Source organism: Ricinus communis, chromosome 8, assembly GCF_019578655.1.
Source record: "Ricinus communis isolate WT05 ecotype wild-type chromosome 8, ASM1957865v1, whole genome shotgun sequence".
Taxonomy (NCBI): domain Eukaryota; kingdom Viridiplantae; phylum Streptophyta; class Magnoliopsida; order Malpighiales; family Euphorbiaceae; genus Ricinus; species Ricinus communis.
This window is the reverse complement of record NC_063263.1, coordinates 8,867,534-8,888,683: the sequence shown is the minus strand read 5'-3', so window position 1 is coordinate 8,888,683 and position 21,150 is coordinate 8,867,534. Positions and strand designations below refer to the sequence as shown.

The 21,150-nt window shown below is 34.1% G+C and overlaps 4 protein-coding genes across 7 annotated transcripts; 1 reads left to right on the top strand and 3 right to left on the bottom strand.

Annotated features, from left to right (window-relative positions):
• Positions 1-1,600: 1,600 nt before the first annotated feature.
• On the top strand, positions 1,601-7,406 carry LOC8273811 (protein MODIFIED TRANSPORT TO THE VACUOLE 1). Its single transcript, XM_048377785.1, has 5 exons — positions 1,601-2,309; positions 2,950-3,687; positions 4,272-4,427; positions 5,052-6,026; positions 6,956-7,406. Exons 1-5 carry the CDS (start codon positions 2,103-2,105, stop codon positions 6,995-6,997), a joined length of 2,118 nt encoding a protein of 705 aa, XP_048233742.1. The 5' UTR covers positions 1,601-2,102; the 3' UTR covers positions 6,998-7,406.
• A 1,083-nt stretch (positions 7,407-8,489) lies between these two features.
• Positions 8,490-13,754, bottom strand: LOC8273810. 3 transcript variants are annotated; one of them, XM_015717295.2, is made up of 14 exons: positions 13,471-13,754; positions 12,230-12,638; positions 11,877-11,968; positions 11,426-11,584; positions 10,999-11,335; positions 10,633-10,751; positions 10,468-10,540; positions 10,141-10,394; positions 9,982-10,038; positions 9,711-9,879; positions 9,403-9,534; positions 9,146-9,316; positions 8,951-9,016; positions 8,490-8,878 (listed from the first exon to the last, which is right to left on the bottom strand). In XM_015717295.2, the coding sequence occupies exons 1-14, from the start codon at positions 13,515-13,517 to the stop codon at positions 8,729-8,731; spliced, it is 2,235 nt and encodes a 744-aa protein (XP_015572781.1). In that variant the 5' UTR covers positions 13,518-13,754; the 3' UTR covers positions 8,490-8,728. The 3 variants fall into 3 exon arrangements, with proteins under 3 accessions (XP_015572781.1, XP_015572782.1, XP_015572783.1); XM_015717296.2 differs by having other exon boundaries at positions 8,957-9,016; positions 13,471-13,751; XM_015717297.2 differs by lacking the exon at positions 13,471-13,754 and having other exon boundaries at positions 11,877-12,034; positions 12,230-12,370.
• A 357-nt stretch (positions 13,755-14,111) lies between these two features.
• Positions 14,112-16,728, bottom strand: LOC8273809 (cytochrome c oxidase assembly protein COX19). The gene is made up of 4 exons (XM_002515948.4): positions 16,505-16,728; positions 15,723-15,811; positions 15,469-15,566; positions 14,112-14,424 (listed from the first exon to the last, which is right to left on the bottom strand). The coding sequence occupies exons 1-4, from the start codon at positions 16,512-16,514 to the stop codon at positions 14,337-14,339; spliced, it is 285 nt and encodes a 94-aa protein (XP_002515994.1). The 5' UTR covers positions 16,515-16,728; the 3' UTR covers positions 14,112-14,336.
• A 449-nt stretch (positions 16,729-17,177) lies between these two features.
• LOC8273808 lies at positions 17,178-20,788 on the bottom strand. Of its 2 annotated transcripts, none has more exons than XM_048377995.1 (9): positions 20,526-20,788; positions 19,875-20,008; positions 19,315-19,543; positions 19,022-19,176; positions 18,863-18,908; positions 18,674-18,765; positions 18,474-18,570; positions 17,870-17,926; positions 17,178-17,583 (listed from the first exon to the last, which is right to left on the bottom strand). In XM_048377995.1, the coding sequence occupies exons 1-9, from the start codon at positions 20,673-20,675 to the stop codon at positions 17,458-17,460; spliced, it is 1,086 nt and encodes a 361-aa protein (XP_048233952.1). In that variant the 5' UTR covers positions 20,676-20,788; the 3' UTR covers positions 17,178-17,457. The 2 variants fall into 2 exon arrangements, with proteins under 2 accessions (XP_048233952.1, XP_002515993.2); XM_002515947.4 differs by having other exon boundaries at positions 19,875-19,951.
• Between the last annotated feature and the right edge of the window lie 362 nt (positions 20,789-21,150).

The window sequence follows — 21,150 nt, the reverse complement described above, 5'->3', positions numbered from 1 at the left end:
ACCTCATAGGTGAGCTTCTTTTGAAGCCGTTGATTCTCTCTTTGGTAACAACTATGGAACTAATAATGGTGGTCATTTCATAAAATAGTGGTTGCTCTGCATCTCCTTATGCACCGTGCTAGATTTGAAGATTTTAATGGAGAAGAAGGATTTTTTTTTTTTTTTCTGTATTTTTTCTTTATAGATTTTATATCTTTAACTTGAATGATTATATGTAATGGATACGATGGTAGGTAATTTACAGCGTGTGGATGGTGATGAAATGCTATTCTTTTTTAGATTATCTTTTATTTTATTTTTGTGATGATGGATTATTATATATTTAGAATAGGTATTTGAAATTTTGAGTATATGTGTTTTTTTTAGAAAAGAAAAATATATAGTTAAAAATCATAACAAAAAAGTATTTCATTATAAAAAAAATATCGATTAGCAATGATTTAGCTATATTTATTTTAATTAATCATCATTCTCATATTTGATAATATGAGTTTTGAGCTTAAAAACTCAAAACCTTATTATTTGACCATTAGATTGATTTCATCGGATCAATAGCTTTTCTAATTGTAACTTAACGATCAAACTAATGAATTATGAATTGTTGAACCCTAAACTTATATTATCAAACGCATGCAATATGATAATGATGACTGATTAGAGTGAAGATGATTGAATCCTTATAAATCGAGACTATTTAGTGGTGAAATATATTTTTTTGTCACTATTTATAACCACATACTTCTTTTTATTTGAAAAAAAAACTACAGAGAGAATTAACCACATAATACTTAATTGTATTTATTTCTTTTTCTTTATTGAAATAACTACAAAAAAATATATTATGTGGTTTTACTGTTTTACAACTTAGAGTGATTATTTTTTTACAAAAGAGACATGCAGTTACCTATCGTGACAAGAAAAGATAATTCACTATTAAAAGGTCTCATTTGTAAGAATTCAGCCACCTTAATTCCGATCAACCATCATCATTAAGTTGCTTAGGTTTGATAACATGAGTTTGAAGCTTAATAACTTACAATTTCATTATTTGATCATTAAATCATGGTTAACGGTTAAATTATGACGTCTTGTGTTATTAAACTCTAAATTCATATTATCAAACATAAGAAATATAATAATGATGGTTGATCAGAACGAAAATGGCTAAATCTTTATTATCGATATTTTTAATAGTAAAATATTTCTTTTATTATAATTTTTAATCACATTTTTTTTTAAGAAATCCACATACTGTAAGTTGTTACAACGTATTTTTTTTTATTTATTATTTTTTTTATTTTGAGATAATTTTTTTGAGAAAAATATAGAAATAGAATAATATGTTTGGTATCATAATAATATTAATATTAAGTATGACTTGAAGTAGGCTTTACTACTAAAAACATACCAATGGCGTAAGTGATAAGGCTTTAATTGGTCCGTTTTGATAATATTACAGATTTATATGAAACACTTGGAATGGTAAGCTTGTAATTGAACCTTAGGCCAAAGTACAAGGGCTTATCTGTACTCTCGCCAACAGAAAACAAATTAAGTTATAGGCATCAGCTAACATGCGCAGGTGGCGCCGTCCAAAACACAAAAAGAAAAGGAAAACTTAACACCACACAACACGTCGGCGCGTCGCGATCTCACATGCTGACCTGTCTTTCTTTCTCTTATTTCCTTACAACAACAAACCATCGTCCTTGGACTTGTACAATTCAATTTCAATCTCTTTCTCCGTCAAAAACCCTAATAATTTCAATCTGAATCAGAAATCCCCTCACAGTTTCAATCTTCCAATTTTTTTTTTATCTCAAATCTAAGTCAAAACTGCCCATATTCAATTCGATCCCTCAATCCCCGATTCTCCACTTGTTAGCCATAATTAACAATCTCCAGAACCCTAATTTAAATCCTGTTGATTCTTTATTACTAGGAGTCTTTTAAGTTTTGATGCACGAATAGAAACAAACTTTGTAAAATCTTATGAACTGGGTATGATCAATTAGGAGATAAATAATTGATTAATTGTCGACATCCAGGGCTTTAATTTTCTTTAATTGTTTGTTTGGATTAAAGAGGGGATTTTGGAGATAATGGATTCAAGTAGGAGAGCAGTGGAATCATACTGGAGATCGAGGATGATCGATGCAGCAACTTCTGATGAAGATAAAGTAACGCCTGTTTATAAATTGGAAGAAATTTGTGAGCTTTTGAGGTCTTCTCATGTTAGTATTGTTAAAGAGGTATCTGAGTTTATCTTGAAGAGGCTTGAACATAAAAGCCCTGTTGTTAAACAAAAGGTAATGTTAAAGTTATAATTTTCTTTTCTATGTTTTACAGTTACCGTATTAGATTTGTCAAAATGTCTGATTTAAGTTTGGTTTAGCTATATTTTAATTTTTTTTTTTGGTGAAGTATTTTCTTTATTGCTGATTAAGGGTAGAAAGAAGAAGATATTGGATCCTTTTGATTTGTTGTTGATTTTCTTTTAGGAATGCTGCATAGAAATTTGGTTTTAGTAATTTGATAGAGGTGTAGTGATTAACCTTTTGGTGCTGGAAAATGTAGGGGAATAAATAAATCTGGACATTGATTGTTATTAATATTATTTTTCATATATATTTTTTTTGGTGGGTTTACAGAGGTTATTGGCTTAGTTGAGTGAGACTCTCGTCTTTAATAAAAAAATTTAAGTTTTTCAATCTGTCTGTTTTTTGAGAATGTATTTTGATGACAGTCAAATGGTCAAATGGTGCATGAATAAGAGTTAAATTTTTATTTCAATTGCGATTACAGGGGTATTTACTATTCATGAAATTACAAGATAATTTTTTGCTACTGAAATGAGGGTGAATAACATGTCATATTTTTTGTGGATTATTACCAATAAAATAAGTCAGACAGATTTGTTGATGCCTACCATGCTTGAATCATATGCAGGCTCTGAGGTTGATAAAGTACACTGTGGACAAGTCTGGTGTAGAATTCAGGAGGGAAATGCAAAGACATTCTGCTGCAATACGTCAGCTACTTCATTATAGAGGTCAGGCGGATCCTTTGAAGGGGGATGCCCTTAATAAGGCTGTGAGGGACACGGCCCAGGAGACTATCTCTGCTATTTTTTCAGAGGAGAACAAGCCAGCACCTGCAGAAGATCTAAACAAAAGGATACAAGGGTTTGGGAACACAAATTTTGATATGCCATCAGAAGATAGGAAATCGTTTCTTAGTGAGGTAGTTGGTCTTGGAAGTGCATCTATCAAGCAGGGACTTAGTAGCTTCGCTCAGGGCCATGTGTTAAAGAAGAATGACAATGGAAACTACAAAGGTCCGAATCTAAGGAGGTCCTTGACCATAGAAAATGACCACTCAGATAGATATGAACCAGTTCAGTTACGCAATGAAAGTCAGGGTACTTATGGCATTACAAAGGGTGGCGTTAGTGGACCTTGGGGCCAGGACACTATGTTAGAGACAAAAAGTGGGGACTCTAGTTCAAGTTACAGGGAGGGTAAGACACGTGAGGAGAGGTTGTTGGAGACTATTGTAACATCAGGTGGTGTACGTCTACAACCTACCCGTGATGCAATTCAAGTTTTTCTAGCAGAGGCGGCAAAATTGGATGAATTGGCCCTAAGTCATGCCCTGCAATCTAAGCTTCAATCTCCTGTGTGGCAGGTACGGTCATTATGCTATCTTACACTAATAAGTTAATAATATGAAATTCATCATTTTTTTTCTCCATCTTCAGATGCAAAAAACTTCATTGCCTCTATGAGCATTTCATGCTAGTTAGGAGTTCTATTAATTTCTTGTCAATTTGTTGGATATTTTGGATGCAGTATATTTATTCCCTTATTTGTCATGGAGAAAGAGAGAGGGAAATAAGTTTCAACTGTTTATGCTAACATTTTGGAATTTATTTTCTTTAATTTTCCTGGAAATCATTATTTTTCAGGTCGCATGAAAGCTGTGTGTGTGCTACGGTCTTTATGCTGTCGTACAACTAATAAGTTAATAATATGAAATTCATCATTTTTTTTCTCCATCTCGAGATGCAAAAACCTTCATTGCCTCTATAGAGCATTTCACACTAGTTAGGAGTTTATTAATTTCTTGTCATCTTGTTGGATATTTTGGATGCAGTATATTTATTCCCTTAGTTGTCATGGAGAAAATGAGAGGGAAATAAGTTTCAACTGTTTATGCTAAAATTGTGGAATTTATTTTCTTAAATTTTCCTGGAAATCATTATGTTTCAGGTTCGCATGAAAGCTGTGTGTGTGCTAGAGTCTATTCTGAGGAAAAGGGATGATGAGCATTTTTTAGTTGTAGCTTCATATTTTGCTGAAAACAACGATGCTGTGGTCAAATGTTCTGAGTCTCCCCAATCTTCTCTTAGGGAAAAATCTTTGAAGGTATGTGCTCATGCTTGGATTCTGCTTTTCCTTCCCTTATTTCCTCTGCTCCCCTCCTTCCAGAGGGGAAAAGAAAGGGGAAACTGATTAATTCATGAATGTGTTAAATTTTTAAAATGATGCATTACCTTCCAACTTTTTGCGAGCACTGTTAAATTCAATTGTTCATGGAGGGCTCAAACATTAATACTTGAGTATTGTGGTATCTTTGGCTAAATATTGGCCATTGAGCGAGTAATTCCGGCTTCGAAATTTTTATCAGTTTCTTTCGCAATATATGGAACTCAATTGTGCTTTTTCCTCAGAAGAATATCAGTTAATCTGACTTGTACTTTGTTGCTAATGCAGGCGCTTTACTACTGATTAAGATCAACTCCGTTTTAGCTTTTTGGCCCTTTAGTTTGAATTATCTGGTGATATGCATTTTATGTTGGTTTTCTTCTTTTTACTTTGCTCCCCTACAAATTCATGTTACTTTTATGCTAGGCCAAGTATCTGCTCTTTGGTAATTCAGATGATGTTATTATTGGAGAAACTGAATGCTGATGAATAGGTCACATGGAGACATTCTTTAATTTCACAAGATTAGATGATCGCTAAGTATGTGTCCCCTTTGATGAACAGGTGTTGAGCCTTTTGGGTGGGGAACAGGCAGGAGGGTTGGTTGGCAATTCAGGAAAGTCAGTAAAGGCTGAGACCCCCTCTGTGCAGATGCCTGACCTAATAGACACTGGAGATACAGATTTCTTTTTAACAGATGATTCTACCACGAAACTAGATGATCAAAAGGCAGCAAATCTGACAACACCCACTACAAGGCCCTTAATAGATGATTTATTTGGAGATGATTATGGCCCTGGCGTGAGCTCTAGTGAGCAAAAAAATGATGATGATCCATTTGCAGATGTCTCATTCCACACTAGTGAGAGTAGAGAACATGGAGATGATCTCTTTTCTGGGATGACGATTGATAGTAAACCAGGTACTAATGAGAATCATTTGCCAACAAATAAAAATGTGTCGGAGCCATTTGATATTTTTGGGTCAAATTCTGAACTTCCCTTGGAGCAAGAAAATTATAAAACAGATGTTAATGATTTAATGTCTGGTATGTCCATAAATGAAAACGTCTCAAAGTCGAAGCAGCCAGACACTGCTGCTGGGGGGCTCCCAGAAAATATATTCTCAGATTCAAGTAATCATTCTGGACATCAGTCATCGAATGATGCTTTAACTAGCATACTTGGGTCTCAAGCAACTGCAATGAATTTGAACCCAATGTTTCCTTCTGGTACTATGCCATATAACATACCTCCAGGCATTATGTTGAATACAGCTTTTCAAACTCAACCCATAAATTATGGTGCTATGGGGAATTTTCTTGCTCATCAACAATTTCTTGCTTCGATGTCCAACTTTCAACATTTAAGTAACCTCAATGCACAAAATCCTGGAGTTGATCCTGCTGTTGGCACTAATGGAGGTGGATATTCTTCAGCACTTCCTGATATATTCCAACCAAATTATCCAAATCAAGCTCCCACTTCAATCATGAACAATTCTAAGAAAGAAGACACCAGAGCATTTGATTTTATCTCGGTGAGTTTTGATTTTCATTACAAATCTCTTGACTTTTGTTTGCTGGAAGTTTTCTTTCTCTCTCTCTCTTTCTCTCTCTCTCTCTCTATATATATATATATATATATAATTGCTTAGTCTACATGCAGTTTCTAGTAATAATGGTCATATAAGTTTATTTTGCTCTTCATCCTTTCACTTGAGAATGTATGGGCGGTTTTATAACAGAACCTCATTCTCTTTACATATATAAATAGTTATGCAGGTAATGTTTTAAGGTTTCTTATCTGAGTTTTATGGGCAGGCAGAGTATTTTCGGCTTCAGGATCAAGACCTACCTGACCCTATAAAAAATATAAAAGAAGTAGAAAAAAGAACCTCTAAGTGGGACCTTTGAGTTAAAATTGGATTAATCAGGTTGGTAATTTAATATCAGGGAATTAGTTGTCAAGCAGCCCTAGTACAAAGGTGAAACAAGTGGGGAGTTGTTGTCGGTAATTAAAATCACATTATTCTTCAGGTTTACTAGCACTGAATATTGATTTAATGAATAACAAATTACACCCAAGCGTGATGTGGCTACATTTTGGGATCTCCTAGAAAGATGTAGTAGGGAAGCTTAAATACTGCACGGTGAAAGTTTTGGTATATGAGAAATGTTCCTGGTCTCAGTAGGTACATCAGGACCTTTGTTTCGTCGTCATTTCCTGTCTTCTCTCATTTTCTGATGAACAAGCTTTAACCTATTTCATTGCTAAAGATAGGTCAATGGGTTTCTACCATTTTAAGCATATGTTTGCTCATGCATGATGTTTATGTTGTTATGAATGGGATTTGGAAGTGAAATGCTGGTATCCTTGGGGGTCCATTTTCAAGTAGTGTGTTGAATAATATCTGGGTTACTGCTTTGTGGTTGGTACTAAATATGTCCTGACTGTATTGTTTTGTAGGATCATCTTGCAGCAGCACGTGATCCAAAAAGAGTGTCTTAAAATCTTTGAGCTTTAAGCTTGACCTTGACAGGCCTCCGTGGTATTTGATTACATAGTTTACCTATTTGAGGTGAATAGACAAAAACAAGTCGAACATTTTTGGCAATAAAATGCGCTGTCAATACCAAGGCATGTTTCCGTGATAGTAGGATTGCAAGTGATGCTGTGAGCCCGTGGGGGAGATCCCGGAACTAGATATCTGTATTTGAGATTAGAGAGGTGTTGTGGCTTTTAGTGTTTTTATTCAATGATGCTGGCATCAATCGTATGCTCTTTTGCAATGGATTTGTAAAGTATTTTGTTCTTTATTTCTTTTTCCAGCTTTGGTTTTGTATTCCCACCACACTCACAAGAATGCTTGTGGTACATGTGTTTGAACATAGTTAATAAAGACCATGCTGTTCCTCTAGACGTGTCTGCAATGGGTACTTTCAGAGTTATTTTAACGATTAGATGTCAGATTTATCGGCCTGGGATTTGATAGGCAACCATCGTTTGAATTAGCAGATAGCTTTTGTAAACATGTGCTTTTGAGTTTGAGGATGCATTGCCTCTGCCTGGCAATAGCAAATGCTATTGGGTGCTAAGCGACAATCTTACTGGTTGCGGACAGTCAGAAATAACTAACATGGAGGTTTTTATTTTTATTTTTATCACTAATGGTTAGATAAGGCCTAATTTAATGTTCTCTTCTTCCATTTATCCACTGTTTTTCCTTTCATTCCAGGATGGTTGTGTTGGATCTGAAGAGGATTTCCTATGGTTAGTCATGTGGGTGGGGATATCTTATTATAACCTTGTCGAGTTCAAGAGATCGAAGCTGTTAAAAATATGGGTTAATTACTATTTGGCGCCGGGTTCTTTCATATTATACCATTTGCCACTTAACATTTAAAAAAAAATATATATATATATATAATATATATTTTTATAATTTTAAACTAAAAATATATTCTGAAGATTTTCTTAAACAACTATTAACTAGGTTTAGTTTTATATTTTTACTTTTAATTTTTGATGTAATATGCAAATTGTTCCTTATAATTTATTTATTATACTAAAATCTTCTTGTCTAATTTTTATACAGAGTCAATTTTAGTATTTGTACGAAAATAATTAATTAATATTCTTTAATTATTATAACTTTTTAATATAAATATATCAAAAATATTTATATTAATTAAAATATTAAAATTTATATAATTTAACTTTAAATTATTAAAATAAAATAGATAGTACTCTTATTATTAATTTTGTTATAATAAAATTGTAACTTCAATAAAAAGTTTGAAAACTAAAACATAATTTTTTTTTATGAATTTAATTCTTTAATTGTATTGACTTTTAAAGCGCAAAGAAATTTTAATATAATACATGCACATTGTATATTACATAAAAAAAATAAAAAATTTAATTAATAATTATCTAATAAAAATTCTGATTAAAGAAGTTTTCAATATAAAATTATAAAATAAAAAAATAAAAAATAATATATTTTAAATGTTAGAGAATAATTAGTATAATATGAAAAAACATAAGAGGCAAATAGTAATTACCTCTTAAAGAAATTACACGCATACGCAGACCAGAAGAAAATGGATATCAAACTATACCCTGAAGACGTGAAGTTAAATTAGGCTTGTGTATGAATCAGTATCATGTATCGTGTATTTACGAACTGTGCATAAATAATATAGGCATTCTGGAGAGGGCAACTATAGCACAAAAGGTTCATTGGACAGTAGGATTAGCAGATGACTCCTCAAGGTTGATATTAGATGATGGATCTTGAAGGTTGCTCCACGATCGAATTTCCATCTTCTTAGCCCTGTTCAGTTGCTTCACTACTTCAAGTCGCTCGGAAGAGTATGGAGAAGGAATCTGATTAAATTAAATGAAATTATAGATTAGCAGACAGGTAATAGTAAGTACAAAAGGAACGTTTGAACTAACCATTACCAAATTTGGCACGTATTTCTTTATGGCGGCTAGCATGGCTGCGTGACCTACTGCAGATACCTGAATGTAGGGGGAGAGAAGAAAATAATACTTCGTTTCAAGGATTGTAATAACTGATACGGCTGCTTAGAAACTGAACTGCAACTCTCCTTTTTTATCTCAATAACATAAGTAATGACAAGGGCTTACAGGAAGTAGCATGAGAATTGTAATTGGGATAAGTGTAGCAATGTCATTTAGTGTTCTCTTCAACTTCCTTCTTTCCCTTCTAGAAACTTTGTGGCCGCGCATTTGCTTCAAGAGTAATTCCATAGTATCAATGATGTCTACAAACAGCAACTGGGTTCCCATCCATACATCCTATCAAACAGAACAGTTAGCAGTCCAGCATGCAAAATTTATTTTAGATCTTCTCATTGACAAGAAGCAGGGTTCATTTGGCTTACAGAACTTGTAGACGCTAATTTTACTCCATATCTCTTAAGTAAACTCTGATGCAGAGAACTTGAGTTAGTGGAGGTTTCGGGGACCTCTGCAACGCTTACTACTTCTGTCACAGCAGAGCTACCAGCCTGCTCCTGCAGGTATAAAATCCAGTGGTTAGCGAATAAATACACGAGCAATTAGGATGAAGGTACACAATATGCCACCAATTCAGCATAGGCATACACAACATGCATGTGATGAGATCCTATATGCACCTGTTTAATCAACATTATGTCGCGGAATGGTTGTTGTTACCAAGCAGCCATACCTTTCTCAGCTTAGTGCCTTCTTGAGATTTAATTTGTAAGCATCCCTGTCGCATCAACTCACTTGGCTTCTGTTGTACTTCCAATGCAACTGGTAATTTGTTTGTGGCCCTTGTTCCTGCAGACAGTGTGTGATCAGAGGTACCTCCATCCGCTATCTTCCGCAGTTCACTGCAAGAGTATTCAACAGAAGGAGAGTTATCTACAATATTTCTAACATAGCTCATAAGCAACTGCATTGTATAACAAGATATCATCTAAAAGAGAGCATACCAGGATCTATCATAAACAGCCCGGTAATCTTCCAGACATACAGTTAACAGGCTTTGGCTGAAAATTGATATCTACCGTGTTAATTCAATTTGATACTATAGCCAATAAGATAGTAAGTTGAAAGACAAAAGCCAAGCTGACAGAGATATTATATGCAACCTCCGCAGCAAGAATTCCAGTGATTCTGCATCTAAGGGCTGTTGAGTTGAACGGCTGAAGTGAGCAAAGCCAGAGAAGACATCATAGCAAACAGTAAATACTGTGGATAGGATAATCTCTTTCTCTGCTTGGATTGGATGCTGCTTTGACCTTTTCCTTTCTTTTTTTTTGAACTGTGACCTTTTCCTTTCTTGATTTCTCAGAGGACTACATGTAGCATAGAAATCAAGCCATCCAATTTCTTCATTTACTACCTGTAAAGATGAGTTTTGCACGTTAAGGTACCTCATATAATGCACTTCCAACAAAAATAGAATAAGAACTTACCTCCATGAAACATTCATATGCTGATACAGAAGCAAATTCAGGGTAAATAAAAAGGATGCTACACTCCAAGTAACTGCATGCGAAACATTTAAACTGTTACAGAATTTGCACATAACAAATATATAATATATTGAACATTCAGCATCCTCCAAATTTTGAAGTTACTCGAGGAAGTCTTTAACCAGTTCATCGAGATCTTTAACACTCATTCTTGACAAGAAAAGTCTAGTCTTCCTTCCCAAATATGCAAAAAGTCCAAGAGTAGCCAAACTGTCTGCCTGAACCTGTTAAAGTTTTAACAGATTCAGTTGGTCAAATTCAGAAAACTAGAATTCTGCCTAACACTAGAAATGCCAAATGCTCTGAGAGTTTCAAGGCATTATAAACATAACAAGGAATTTGTGTGTCTGAAAGACAAACTAATATACTTTGGAAGCTGTCTTCTAAGAATTTTGTTAAATACATGCAAAGTAAACTGTTAATGTTTCTTGAAAAGTTAACCCTGAGACTTTGATGAACCATAGAATTGACCTTTTCAAGAGAGCTTTTCGTGTCTTTAACAATAGTTTCTTTGGAGAATGCTACTGAGAGTTTTCGCTGAGCTAACCCAATCCAGAATTCTAGTTCTTCAATTTCGTTGCAAGGCAGAACCTTTGCTCCAAAATGTGACAAGAAGTTGAGTTCAAATCCTGCCTCAATTGCTAACTGGTGCAACTTTTCCACTTCAACAAGACTGTGTGAAAGATCCATCAGCTCTATTAATACATCATCAATTGTTGACGTAGACATAGGACAAGAAATTCTTCTAGAACCCAGTTTCCCAACAGCAGCACAGCAGCTTATTGCTACAATTATTCCTGCAACACCACTGAATACATATATCTATGCACTAAATTCACAAATCAATAATTATAGGTAAACTGCATTAAGCTTATAGCAGAGAATATTTTGAACAAACCTTCCAGCATATTCCATGGACCACTTCTTCAGCAAGGGAATGAAAAAACCTGCTATATGAGGCAATTCTACCACTCTAAACCATTCTACTAAGTCTTCATGCTTCAGTTTCAATTGACCTTCAATGTATTCCTCCATCAAGTTTATCTTTGGGGTCAAGCTAAAGAAATTGAAGAAGAAAAAGCATGAGAACTAGTTACTATCTTTACAATCACGGGTTGCATTAAGATGCAGAAATATCATAATGATACCAAGTCAGAGATAAAAACAGTGTCTTGGCCATGTTTAAACATGGAATTTGACTTCACCAAAAAATTTGAACATTGTGTAGGCACCCAAGATTAAATAAATATCTTCTGGTTAAACATCATTTGCTGTACTTTCTTTAGTAGAAGTAGAAAAAGTATGACGGTTAATTATATATAAACACAAAATATTTATTCTTCACTCACATTTTTTTAACTAGTGATGCGTTGTGGTGTCGATCGAGTGAAAGCAGACTCTCTACTTCAATTGCCGTTTTCAACAAAGCATAAGCAGCAACCTGGACAGCCACAATAGTCAATGATTCTTGTTCCAATTTTTCCATCTCCACTCAATTAAATTATCTCTGTGATAGTTGTTAAAGGAGAAGAACAATATGAGCAGATACGTGTACATATATGGTAGATAGAACATCTGACATAATTAGAAGAGTTCTGATACTTGAAAACATTATTACAGGATCATTCTAAACGTCAAATGTATGAAAAAGAATAAAAATTAAACAACAGGATGAGAATGCTGTAATATGTTATGTACACACCTGATAGGCAATAATTTTATGCCATTCATGGACATCTTTCCCATTCCAAGCCATTGCAAGCTCTGCACCACTTCCTGGCAGTCCAAGTGACTGAACTGCTAGGGAGAAGCTTGCAGCAGATTCATGCAATACCCATACAAGACAATTTATACGATTGAACTCTATTTCATTATTGTCAACTTTAGCCACAGCTGCACTACTGACGCCATCATTTTCTTCACCAGAGGTAGAAGAAACCCCAGATGATAATGCTCTCAGAGAAACACAGCGTGAAGATGTGTAATGTGCAAATAAAAATTCAAGTGAAACTCTATTCTCCTGAAAGAGAAAATTCCTACATTCCTTCTTGTTCAATTTTAAGAAGCTGGGCACATCAGCGTCACTTCTGCTTTTTGATCCAAGAGACTTTCTGTGACATCAAAAGACAACGAGTCAATGATGAAATTTTCTGGGCAATCATCTACAAGACAATTTGAGTAGTTCAGAAATATAGTACAAACATATGACCTGAATTTTCTTCTAATGTTGTTGAGCAGTCTGTTAATCATCTTAAAACCATAACTACTAGCAAAACCACAAGGATATCTGTGATGTAATCTATAGGTTATTCAGGCAGAAGAGAGCAATTCCATCAGAGTCATTAGTCTTTCAGATTTCCTTTATTAAACTTGGTTTCGTCTGACAAGTACCACTTCCTATATACCAAAAGACTTCCAATATACAACCTTTTTAAAAAAAAATTCGATAAACCCCATGACCAAAATGTTTCTACATCTTTTCAAGGGATAGTTATCATCTCATCTCTTTAATTTTCCTGCCCTATCTTTTTGGTCCTTCGATGCAACAATTTCCTACTACTTTATAGCCACTGTTAGTATTCAAATTGCATTTCAATTACCCAGAAAAGCATCGTCCTGGATAAATTATAAAACAGTTATTGTCAAGCTTAATCTCTAAAAAGAGAAAAACAAAGGTGCAGTCTTTCCTTAATATATGAATCCCGAATCAAAAGAAGATTAAAAATACAAATGTTTAGATCCAAGTTTACATATAGACTTAGCCAACAGTATCCAGAGATTGCATACTATAAAGAACACTTTTGTTCTTTTACCAATCTTGCGGAACTCATTGCTCACACTAAGTGCAATCTCTCAAGCTCTTCAGGAAGGGACCATAGCCACCCTGAATTACAACACAATGAGCTATATACAAATATTTACATAAAGATTGAGAAAGCTTACGAGAAGTGAAATGGCTTGAGCAGTTGCAGAGAAAAATGGGAAGCCATTGAAGTTACGCAGAGAAAAAAACAATAGTTAAAAAGAGAAAAAGAGAAGAAAGTGTGAAGCCATTGAAGATTTTATAAGAAATAGAACTTTTTTTAAGCGTAACTAACGAGGAAGAAAGGATTGTTTTTAAATCCATCATTTTCTTGGTAGTTATCAAATGCATTGTATTGTACTGTAGCTGTATCTGCCTTAGGGTTCCTCTCCCGCCAGCCGTTTGCTTTTTGAAGTTTTTTGGACAGTTATGAAACTGTGGATTAGTTTATCCTTCTGTGTATGATTACTCATTCCTTAAAAATCAGTGTGAATTGTCTTACATGGTCATATATTTTCCAAATGGTTATATTTTATCAATTAATCTGACAATAAATACATATATATGTCTGAACCATAACCAAAAACAAAACAATGGAAGAGGAATAAGATTATGGATGTTGTCATGATCTTTACTCGCAGCATCTATTGATCTAAGAGTTGACCTAATCATCAACGTTAATTACAAGAAGAGTTTGATGCTTTGGATTAGCTATCAAAACCTTATTTAATTGATCCAACTGCTAATAAAAGAAAGTTGTCGGAAATTAGTAGACGAACAATTCAAGAAATGTTTGGCATTTGAAGATAAAAGTACAAGTGGATAGATCCATACAACTATAGGTCAAAATACACGTAAAGAGTCTTGGTTAGTGTTGTAATCTATGATAAAAATGAACGGTAATTCCTCTCCTATTAAATGAATATGGAAATCTAGATTAACCCATGCCGCTACTTGCAAGGCTCTAACAATTAGACAAATCTCCAATCTTTAATTCCAGAAGACTTCAGTAATTAATCCTCTCTCCAGAGGCTTCCAAATCTGGCTCCTTTCTGAACCCAAGTTCTGACATGTCTTGCCTTGCCATCAAGTTTCTGCAGACACCAATGAAGCTTTGGTTAATGATATGAACCTCTTTGCAACAAGAAACCTGAAGAAAAACAAAGACCCTAACGGCTACAAAGCTTATATAGCAATTGTTAACCAACAATAATAATAAATATTTATAGATGTTTCTTACCCTCCGTCTGAGCCATACTATATTGCCAAATAGCATTATATAGTTGTAGTTGGCTAAATTAATTGAGCTGGACTCCTAGGATCTCATTTTACATTGTCATAAACCAGGATAATATCTATCCTTAGTTCAGATTTTCATCATGAAAGAAATTGAATGCTCAAATCAACAAGTTACAAGATTTCAATCCTGCATGTAGCACTATAGCACAGACATTTGGCTCAAAGAAATATCACGGGGTGTTGAAGATCAACATGTACATTAAACTAGCTCCCTAAGTGTTAGCAGTAGGTATCAGTTTCTCAAAAACTCTACAGGCAAAGCACCGAAACTTTTGATCGGTTAGGACAATAGAGTTCTACCAATTTCCATCCAACAGAAAATTGAAATAGCAATCAATTTATGTCATTGATTATTCAACAGGCTAGGTTAACCTTAGGCCTTTCTAAACAAGTTTCAACTAAATCACATCAATGTGATTCATAAAACAGACATGCCAGCACATTTTCCAGACCTAATTAACTGGGACTCTTGAAGATCAAACGGTAATATAGATGACTGGATAATATACAAGGATAACCAACAATTAATAGAGTAAGTGGGATTTGATTTCCGTAGCATTGCAGAAAGAACATCTATAGTCCATTCAAGTCCCCTACTACACATACAAAAATGACATTCAGTTGAAACTTTACTGATGACATAATTATGTTAAGTATGCGCTTGGTATTAACATGGATTCTTATATCCTCTACCCAAACCTAATCCAACATATCAACCTCCACGAGTTACTCCAGTCACTTGGATTTTTCAGCAAATTCCAAAGGAAATTAGCTGCAAAATATAAAAGTTGCACATAAAGCATAAACATCTATAGATTATAGAAAATACACAAACTCACTTTTCCATGCGACATTCCAGGTACTTTTTGGAGAAAAGTCTACATTTTTCAGATTGATGGCCAGAGGATTTGAGACAATTAAGGTAATCTTTCTTCTCCTGTAAACAAGCCAATACATAAGAAAACCTAAATATAAGTAAAGGAATCAAACAAAAATAAATATAATAACAAGAACAACATTTCTTACTAATCCATTACAAAAGCAAGTTTATTCTAAAAGATAACAGTTCATGAAGATCCTCAAGAAACATTACCAAATCACATTCATGCATATGATCCAAAGGGAAGATTCCTTTTTCTGGGGGTACAGGTCTTAGTCCTCTATTTCCACCGAATGCACCACCTGCCAAAAATTTCTAATTTCATAATAGCAAAGAGAGACCCAAGAAAAATAGCATGCGACCAACTGGATCAATACAAAAGAGAGCATATCATCATAATACTAAAGGTGGGTTAGGCAAATCCAAAATGAATGAATAAATTTTTGAAGTTTTCATTTGACTCCAAGAATTTCAGTTTGCAATTTCTGGATTTGGGTTTTCCAGTTAAGGCAAATATGTATCTTTTGTTACACTTCCCGTCCTTAATCACATGGTTTCCATTAAAATTGCATCAAAATATAAACTTGACGAGAACTTTGTCCAAATTCATCAAAGCACAGTTCTAACATTCTCAAATTACCCAACCATCTAAGAACCATAATATGTTGTGTATGATTACTTTCAAGAATCCTCGTTCTTATTTCAGCAACACACCCAACAACAATTATAACATAGCCAAAATACAAAAAAAAAAAAAAAAAAATTGCCCAATCAAACACCCATGTGATAGAAACAACATCAGAGCATGTCTCTCTGGGGGTTGCAAACAAGTACAGGATAAAACACAGTGAAGATTAAAGTTTCTGATTTAGATGTTGTTCAATGACTTAACTGATAATTCTGATAGACCAACTAATTCAACCCTACAAAAGTGCGTGAATCGAGAAAATATTGTAACTTTTATATAAGTATATATGAAAAGAGAGATATTGAACCTGCGCTCATCTGAAAAAGTATTGATGCTTTGAGCTCGGTACTTTGTTCTGTGATGGTGATTCGTTTTCTTTTTAGTTTGCAAGCGAATGAGTTGGATCAGGTCGGGTAGTTTGAAAGTACTAAACGACACAGTTTATGACTTACATGTCACTGCTCTAACCATTCTTTTCTTTTCTTTTCTTTTTTTCTGAGCAAAAGCTCTAGCAATCTTAATAAAAAAAGGTAATTCTATCAGCAACTAAGGATCAAAAAGAGAGCTCTTGTTTTCCATGCACTTGATTTTTCCCTACTATTAATCCTTAATTATCAAATATACAATAAATCAAGAATGATTGGAATTACTAGTTCTAAATTCTAATTAATATTTCCTTCGTCCCAAAAAGATAATTTTTTTATCTATTCAAATCATAGTCCATTTTACTTTTTCAGTTAATAATTTAGTAAACAATTATTAAAAATATCCTCTAAGAAATAATAATAACAATTAATGACAATAGCTAAAACAATTTACATTTCTTAATTTAAAGTAATTTTTTATTTTTTTTAGAAAAGGCTCTAATTCAAAAATCTCGATTGGATATTGGAATGGACAATCCTGGCTAAAGATTACTGCAAATATAGAGACCAGAAAGCCATAAAAGTATACTGTCAAAAGAGAAGTGGAACAAATCCTGAAAATGAAAAGGAAAATATTTACACTTCTGTTACAAGATTAAGAATATTACAGTAAATTACATTCTGTGGGCTGCAACTGCAAGGAGTCCCTATCAGGTTTCTATGATATGTAAAACCGTGTGTTTAACAAATTTTAAAATGAAAAGAAAATGCTTCTACATCTTTCTTTTGGTTTTGCCAAAAACTAGAACAAGGCAGTAGACGGCCATTTGACAGCTGCTTTGCTCTACTGGCATGAACATAATAAATCTGTAATGAATTTTTCAGTATGATAGCATCAAAGCCTATGCGGCTGTGGGCTAGGAGATGATATGGTGGCGGTTGGCAATCTAAGTGGATGAGGATGCTGAATCACCACAACAACTGACTCCAGGGAGCTTCTATCATAAGATGATGAAATTGGCTGCATAAGCGTTTAAAAGAAGAATATCTCAGCACACTAGCCAACAGATAATTAGCAACATTGTAGGCTAGCCAACCTGGTTGTGGATGAGTTTATTCAAGTTTCTTAAGACTAAACAAAGGAACTTATAAGCAAATTCTGGGAGCAAAAAAGGTTCATGTGTTTTGAGGACGAGAGAACTGATGCAGGTTAAGAAAAATGATTTGCTTAAACTGGCACCACAGAGAATTTTGGATAATCGGCGAAAAGATGATCAAGAGATAGAGGCCTAATTAATTTGGCTTACCACTCCAATGTGCCATTGACCACAATTAAAATCTTTAAAAGTTGCAGCATCCATTTCCTGCAAAAAGGGCTCTGCATTATTACGAAATAGTGAACAAATTATTACATTCAAGCTGAAGAGAACATGGTTTTCCATTTTCTAAGGTCCTTCCCTTCCTTAGAAGCTTGTCTTAGCATAGCAAGTGGGTAATCAGATATGTTAATGCTAGTTACAGTCCTCCAAGAATTTAGACAACAGAAGAAAATCTAAGGCGTACTATATAATGCAGATATCTGGGGGAGCATTTTACATTATTACATGATACTTTGGAAGGTCAATAGACAAATAAGTGCACTCTTCTTATGTAGGTTGTTGGAACAGAAAACATCATTTCATGTTGATGATATAGCAAGGAACAGCATTTCAAAACAAAAAACAGCTTTCATCATCTTCCATGTTAATCTCAGCTAAATCCAGAAGTTCATAGTGGCTGATAACAAATTGGCTAGTAATGCATACATTAGCATACCGAAGAGCAACCACTGATGGTACATTACAGCCAAAATCAACCCTTTTAAATAACATAGATTAAGAAATCGAAGACTTTAATGCAAAAATCACTTACCATACTGTATATTGGAGGTACCAATACCTCTCCTTCAGATTTTACAGTTGGCATCACAAAAAACCGTGGTGCTAAGACTTGAGACCGAAAAGTCCACCTGTAAAAGAAAGGTAGATAAAAAGAACTCGATGAATTGAACTAGCTAAAAGCATACAATTCAAAGCAGCTTACATACACATGGTTGGGTTATTCACACATACCCTATGTACAGCAAGATGCAGAACTGAGCCCATTCTTTAAGTAATAAGCGCAACCAGTAATTTTCAGAAGAGGCATCCATATTAATGTGTATCTGAAAATTAATATTCTTAATGCCTCGGTGACTGAATCTCACACTGAATTTTCGCTAGAAAAGATTGAAAAAGAATGCAGAATTGATAGATTCATACCACAGTTTCAGCCATTACAACGATTTGCATCGCACCCTGAAATTTCCTACATATTCACGGAGGAACATCCAAATTATGCATTTTAATTAAATGCAAAGTCATTATCATTAGTAAATAATGCAGTATCAGGAATTTGAACTGTTAATGAGCACCACATACTTGAACATTACGTATTTTGTGTACACTGCCTCGTGCATATCTTGAACATCCTCATCCTCTATGAAAGTTAATTGTTCTCTCAACATTGATAGATTTTGAGAAATCTGATGGAAAATCAGATAGAATGAAATCAAATAATTCAGAAGCAGCAGCACCTGCAATACCACATATAGAAAGAGATCAGAAATTATAGTAGGAAAGCTGGATGCGAATAACGATTCTGCATAAACAGAAAAGTGTAGCAGTAACTGCCAATCTAAAATCAAAATGCAATAATTAGCTCAGAAACCTACTGTGAAGTATGGCACAGAAGCTCTGTACCCTACAAGAGTCAAGTAAAAGACACATCCGAGGGCAGCTGTGGCACGGCGCTCAGTTAGTGAAAGGCGCTCACACATAATGCAGTAACCATGGGAGATAAGCAGGAAGGAAATAAAAGAAGCTGTTTGAAAGAGAACTCCAGTTATATACACCCCAAATGACAACCAGAGCGAGCATATTTCATGGTAAAAGCAAAAATACCTGCAAGAACGGTGCTTCGAAATTTATATAGAAGTGGAGGCTATTGCAAAAGTCAAAATAGCTCAAAGTACATGCACACAAATTTCACATGTTTCAGTTCATCCAATTTCAAATGAATAAGCAACCTACAGCATAGGAAAATAACATATTCTAGACCAGCTCTCAAATTTAATGTCCCCAAGTTAGCCCTTAATTTTGAAGTGTTATTTAATAAGGCACGTGAAAAATGTATGAGAGCTATATCATGAGCCTCGTTTTTACATTGAATTATCCATTTTATTAGATTTCTTTGCGCAATGGATGCAGTTTCTACTTTCATGAGAAAACCTACCAGAAGAGAAACGAAAGCATGAGCTGCAAAGCTTTGATCAATGGCACAGACGTCAGCGTCCACTGCAGATTATTCGTCTGTTCTAGTTTAACCACAACGCAGAGGACAAAAGTACAAAGAATTAACAATTTCTCCTAACAAACAAAAGGAAACATCATACTTAAAAATAAGCTGAAACGATTGTAATTAAACAAAGCAAATTAATTCCATACCAATAAATAATCATCCTAAAAATGCAAGCAAAAGAACTCAAAATGAGTCCTTTCCCTGTGGAAGTAATTTTATCAGCTTTTATCAATATTTACTCCAATAATTAGTATGCAATTCGTTTTATACAGGAAAATAAAATAAGTAACTACCATTGTTTGATTACTCAGGTTAATCTCTACTAAAACTAAACAACCTAAATCCCTTAGATCAAAATTACAAACTTGGTTTCTTCTTCTCTCCTCTAGAGTTTTCTTCTTTAGCTTTCTCAGCAGCCAAACAAATATACCAGAAACAAAAACTTAAACTAAAACCCATAAAAGAACAACATTAGGACAGACCATAGACTCAACATTTTAATTAAACCAATGAAATCCCAAATGCCAATTACTAAAATAACTGAACAAGAAACAAAATAAAAGTAAAATAAAGAGAGAGAGAGACCTGAAAGTTGCGGTTTTTGTAAGTATTAATGGTCCAAGAAAAAGCAGAGACCAACCAAATAGATAGTAAAGCAAGATAAACTGAAGGAAGAGGCCGATATGACTCGTCAATCTCAACCCGAAACGGACCGATACTTTCTGGTAAATCCATTAAACGGAAAAGCTTTTTCTGGTTTCCAATTCAAGAGTTGTTCAAAGTTCGAGTCTTTTTTTGTTTTCAGTAAATTGAGAGTTCGTGGCTTTCCAGGTGTGAAGTTTGTGTTTATATACATATGCAGATGCAAGCTAACTTCTTTTTATACGTGTCTGTTTGTGGCTTTTTGGTTTATGTTTTTGAATGAGATGTCAAATTACAGTTATATCCATTAACCTGTCTTCAAATAACATGTGTCTTTTTCTTTTGCATTATTATTGTTTTATAAACAAATAGTGTGCCAACTTGAATATAAAATAAAACTGAGAAATTATATGAATTAAGGCTGTCTTGAAATATGAGACAAAAAATTCGTTAAATATTTATACATATTATAGTTCATAGATTAATATTAAAGAAATGTGTGTATGTAAATTTGTGAATTTCACTTGTTTTGGGAAATGTTTAAATATAAGAATTTTAAATTTTTATT

What these genes read in the sequence shown, in the direction of transcription:
- LOC8273808 (XM_048377995.1), bottom strand. Translation starts at nt 20,675, where the DNA reads ATGGATTTACCAGAAAGTATCGGTCCGTTTCGGGTTGAGATTGACGAG. An exon ending in TTGTAATGGCTGAAACTGTG is followed by an intron (nt 18,766 to 18,862) that starts GTATGAATCTAT and finishes ATTAATTTTCAG; the next exon opens with ATACACATTAATATGGATGC. An exon ending in TACCTCCAATATACAGTATG is followed by an intron (nt 17,927 to 18,473) that starts GTAAGTGATTTT and finishes CCCTTTTTGCAG; the next exon opens with GAAATGGATGCTGCAACTTT.
- LOC8273810 (XM_015717295.2), bottom strand. Translation starts at nt 13,517, where the DNA reads ATGGCTTCCCATTTTTCTCTGCAACTGCTCAAGCCATTTCACTTCTC. An exon ending in CTGGTTAAAGACTTCCTCGA is followed by an intron (nt 10,541 to 10,632) that starts GTAACTTCAAAA and finishes TTTCGCATGCAG; the next exon opens with TTACTTGGAGTGTAGCATCC. An exon ending in CAATTCTCATGCTACTTCCT is followed by an intron (nt 9,017 to 9,145) that starts GTAAGCCCTTGT and finishes CCCTACATTCAG; the next exon opens with GTATCTGCAGTAGGTCACGC.
- LOC8273811 (XM_048377785.1), top strand. Translation starts at nt 2,103, where the DNA reads ATGGATTCAAGTAGGAGAGCAGTGGAATCATACTGGAGATCGAGGATG. An exon ending in GCCCTGTTGTTAAACAAAAG is followed by an intron (nt 2,310 to 2,949) that starts GTAATGTTAAAG and finishes AATCATATGCAG; the next exon opens with GCTCTGAGGTTGATAAAGTA. An exon ending in GAGCATTTGATTTTATCTCG is followed by an intron (nt 6,027 to 6,955) that starts GTGAGTTTTGAT and finishes ATTGTTTTGTAG; the next exon opens with GATCATCTTGCAGCAGCACG.
- LOC8273809 (XM_002515948.4), bottom strand. An exon ending in ATATGCATGAATGTGATTTG is followed by an intron (nt 15,567 to 15,722) that starts GTAATGTTTCTT and finishes GCTTGTTTACAG; the next exon opens with GAGAAGAAAGATTACCTTAA. An exon ending in CTGGAATGTCGCATGGAAAA is followed by an intron (nt 14,425 to 15,468) that starts GTGAGTTTGTGT and finishes TGGTGTCTGCAG; the next exon opens with AAACTTGATGGCAAGGCAAG.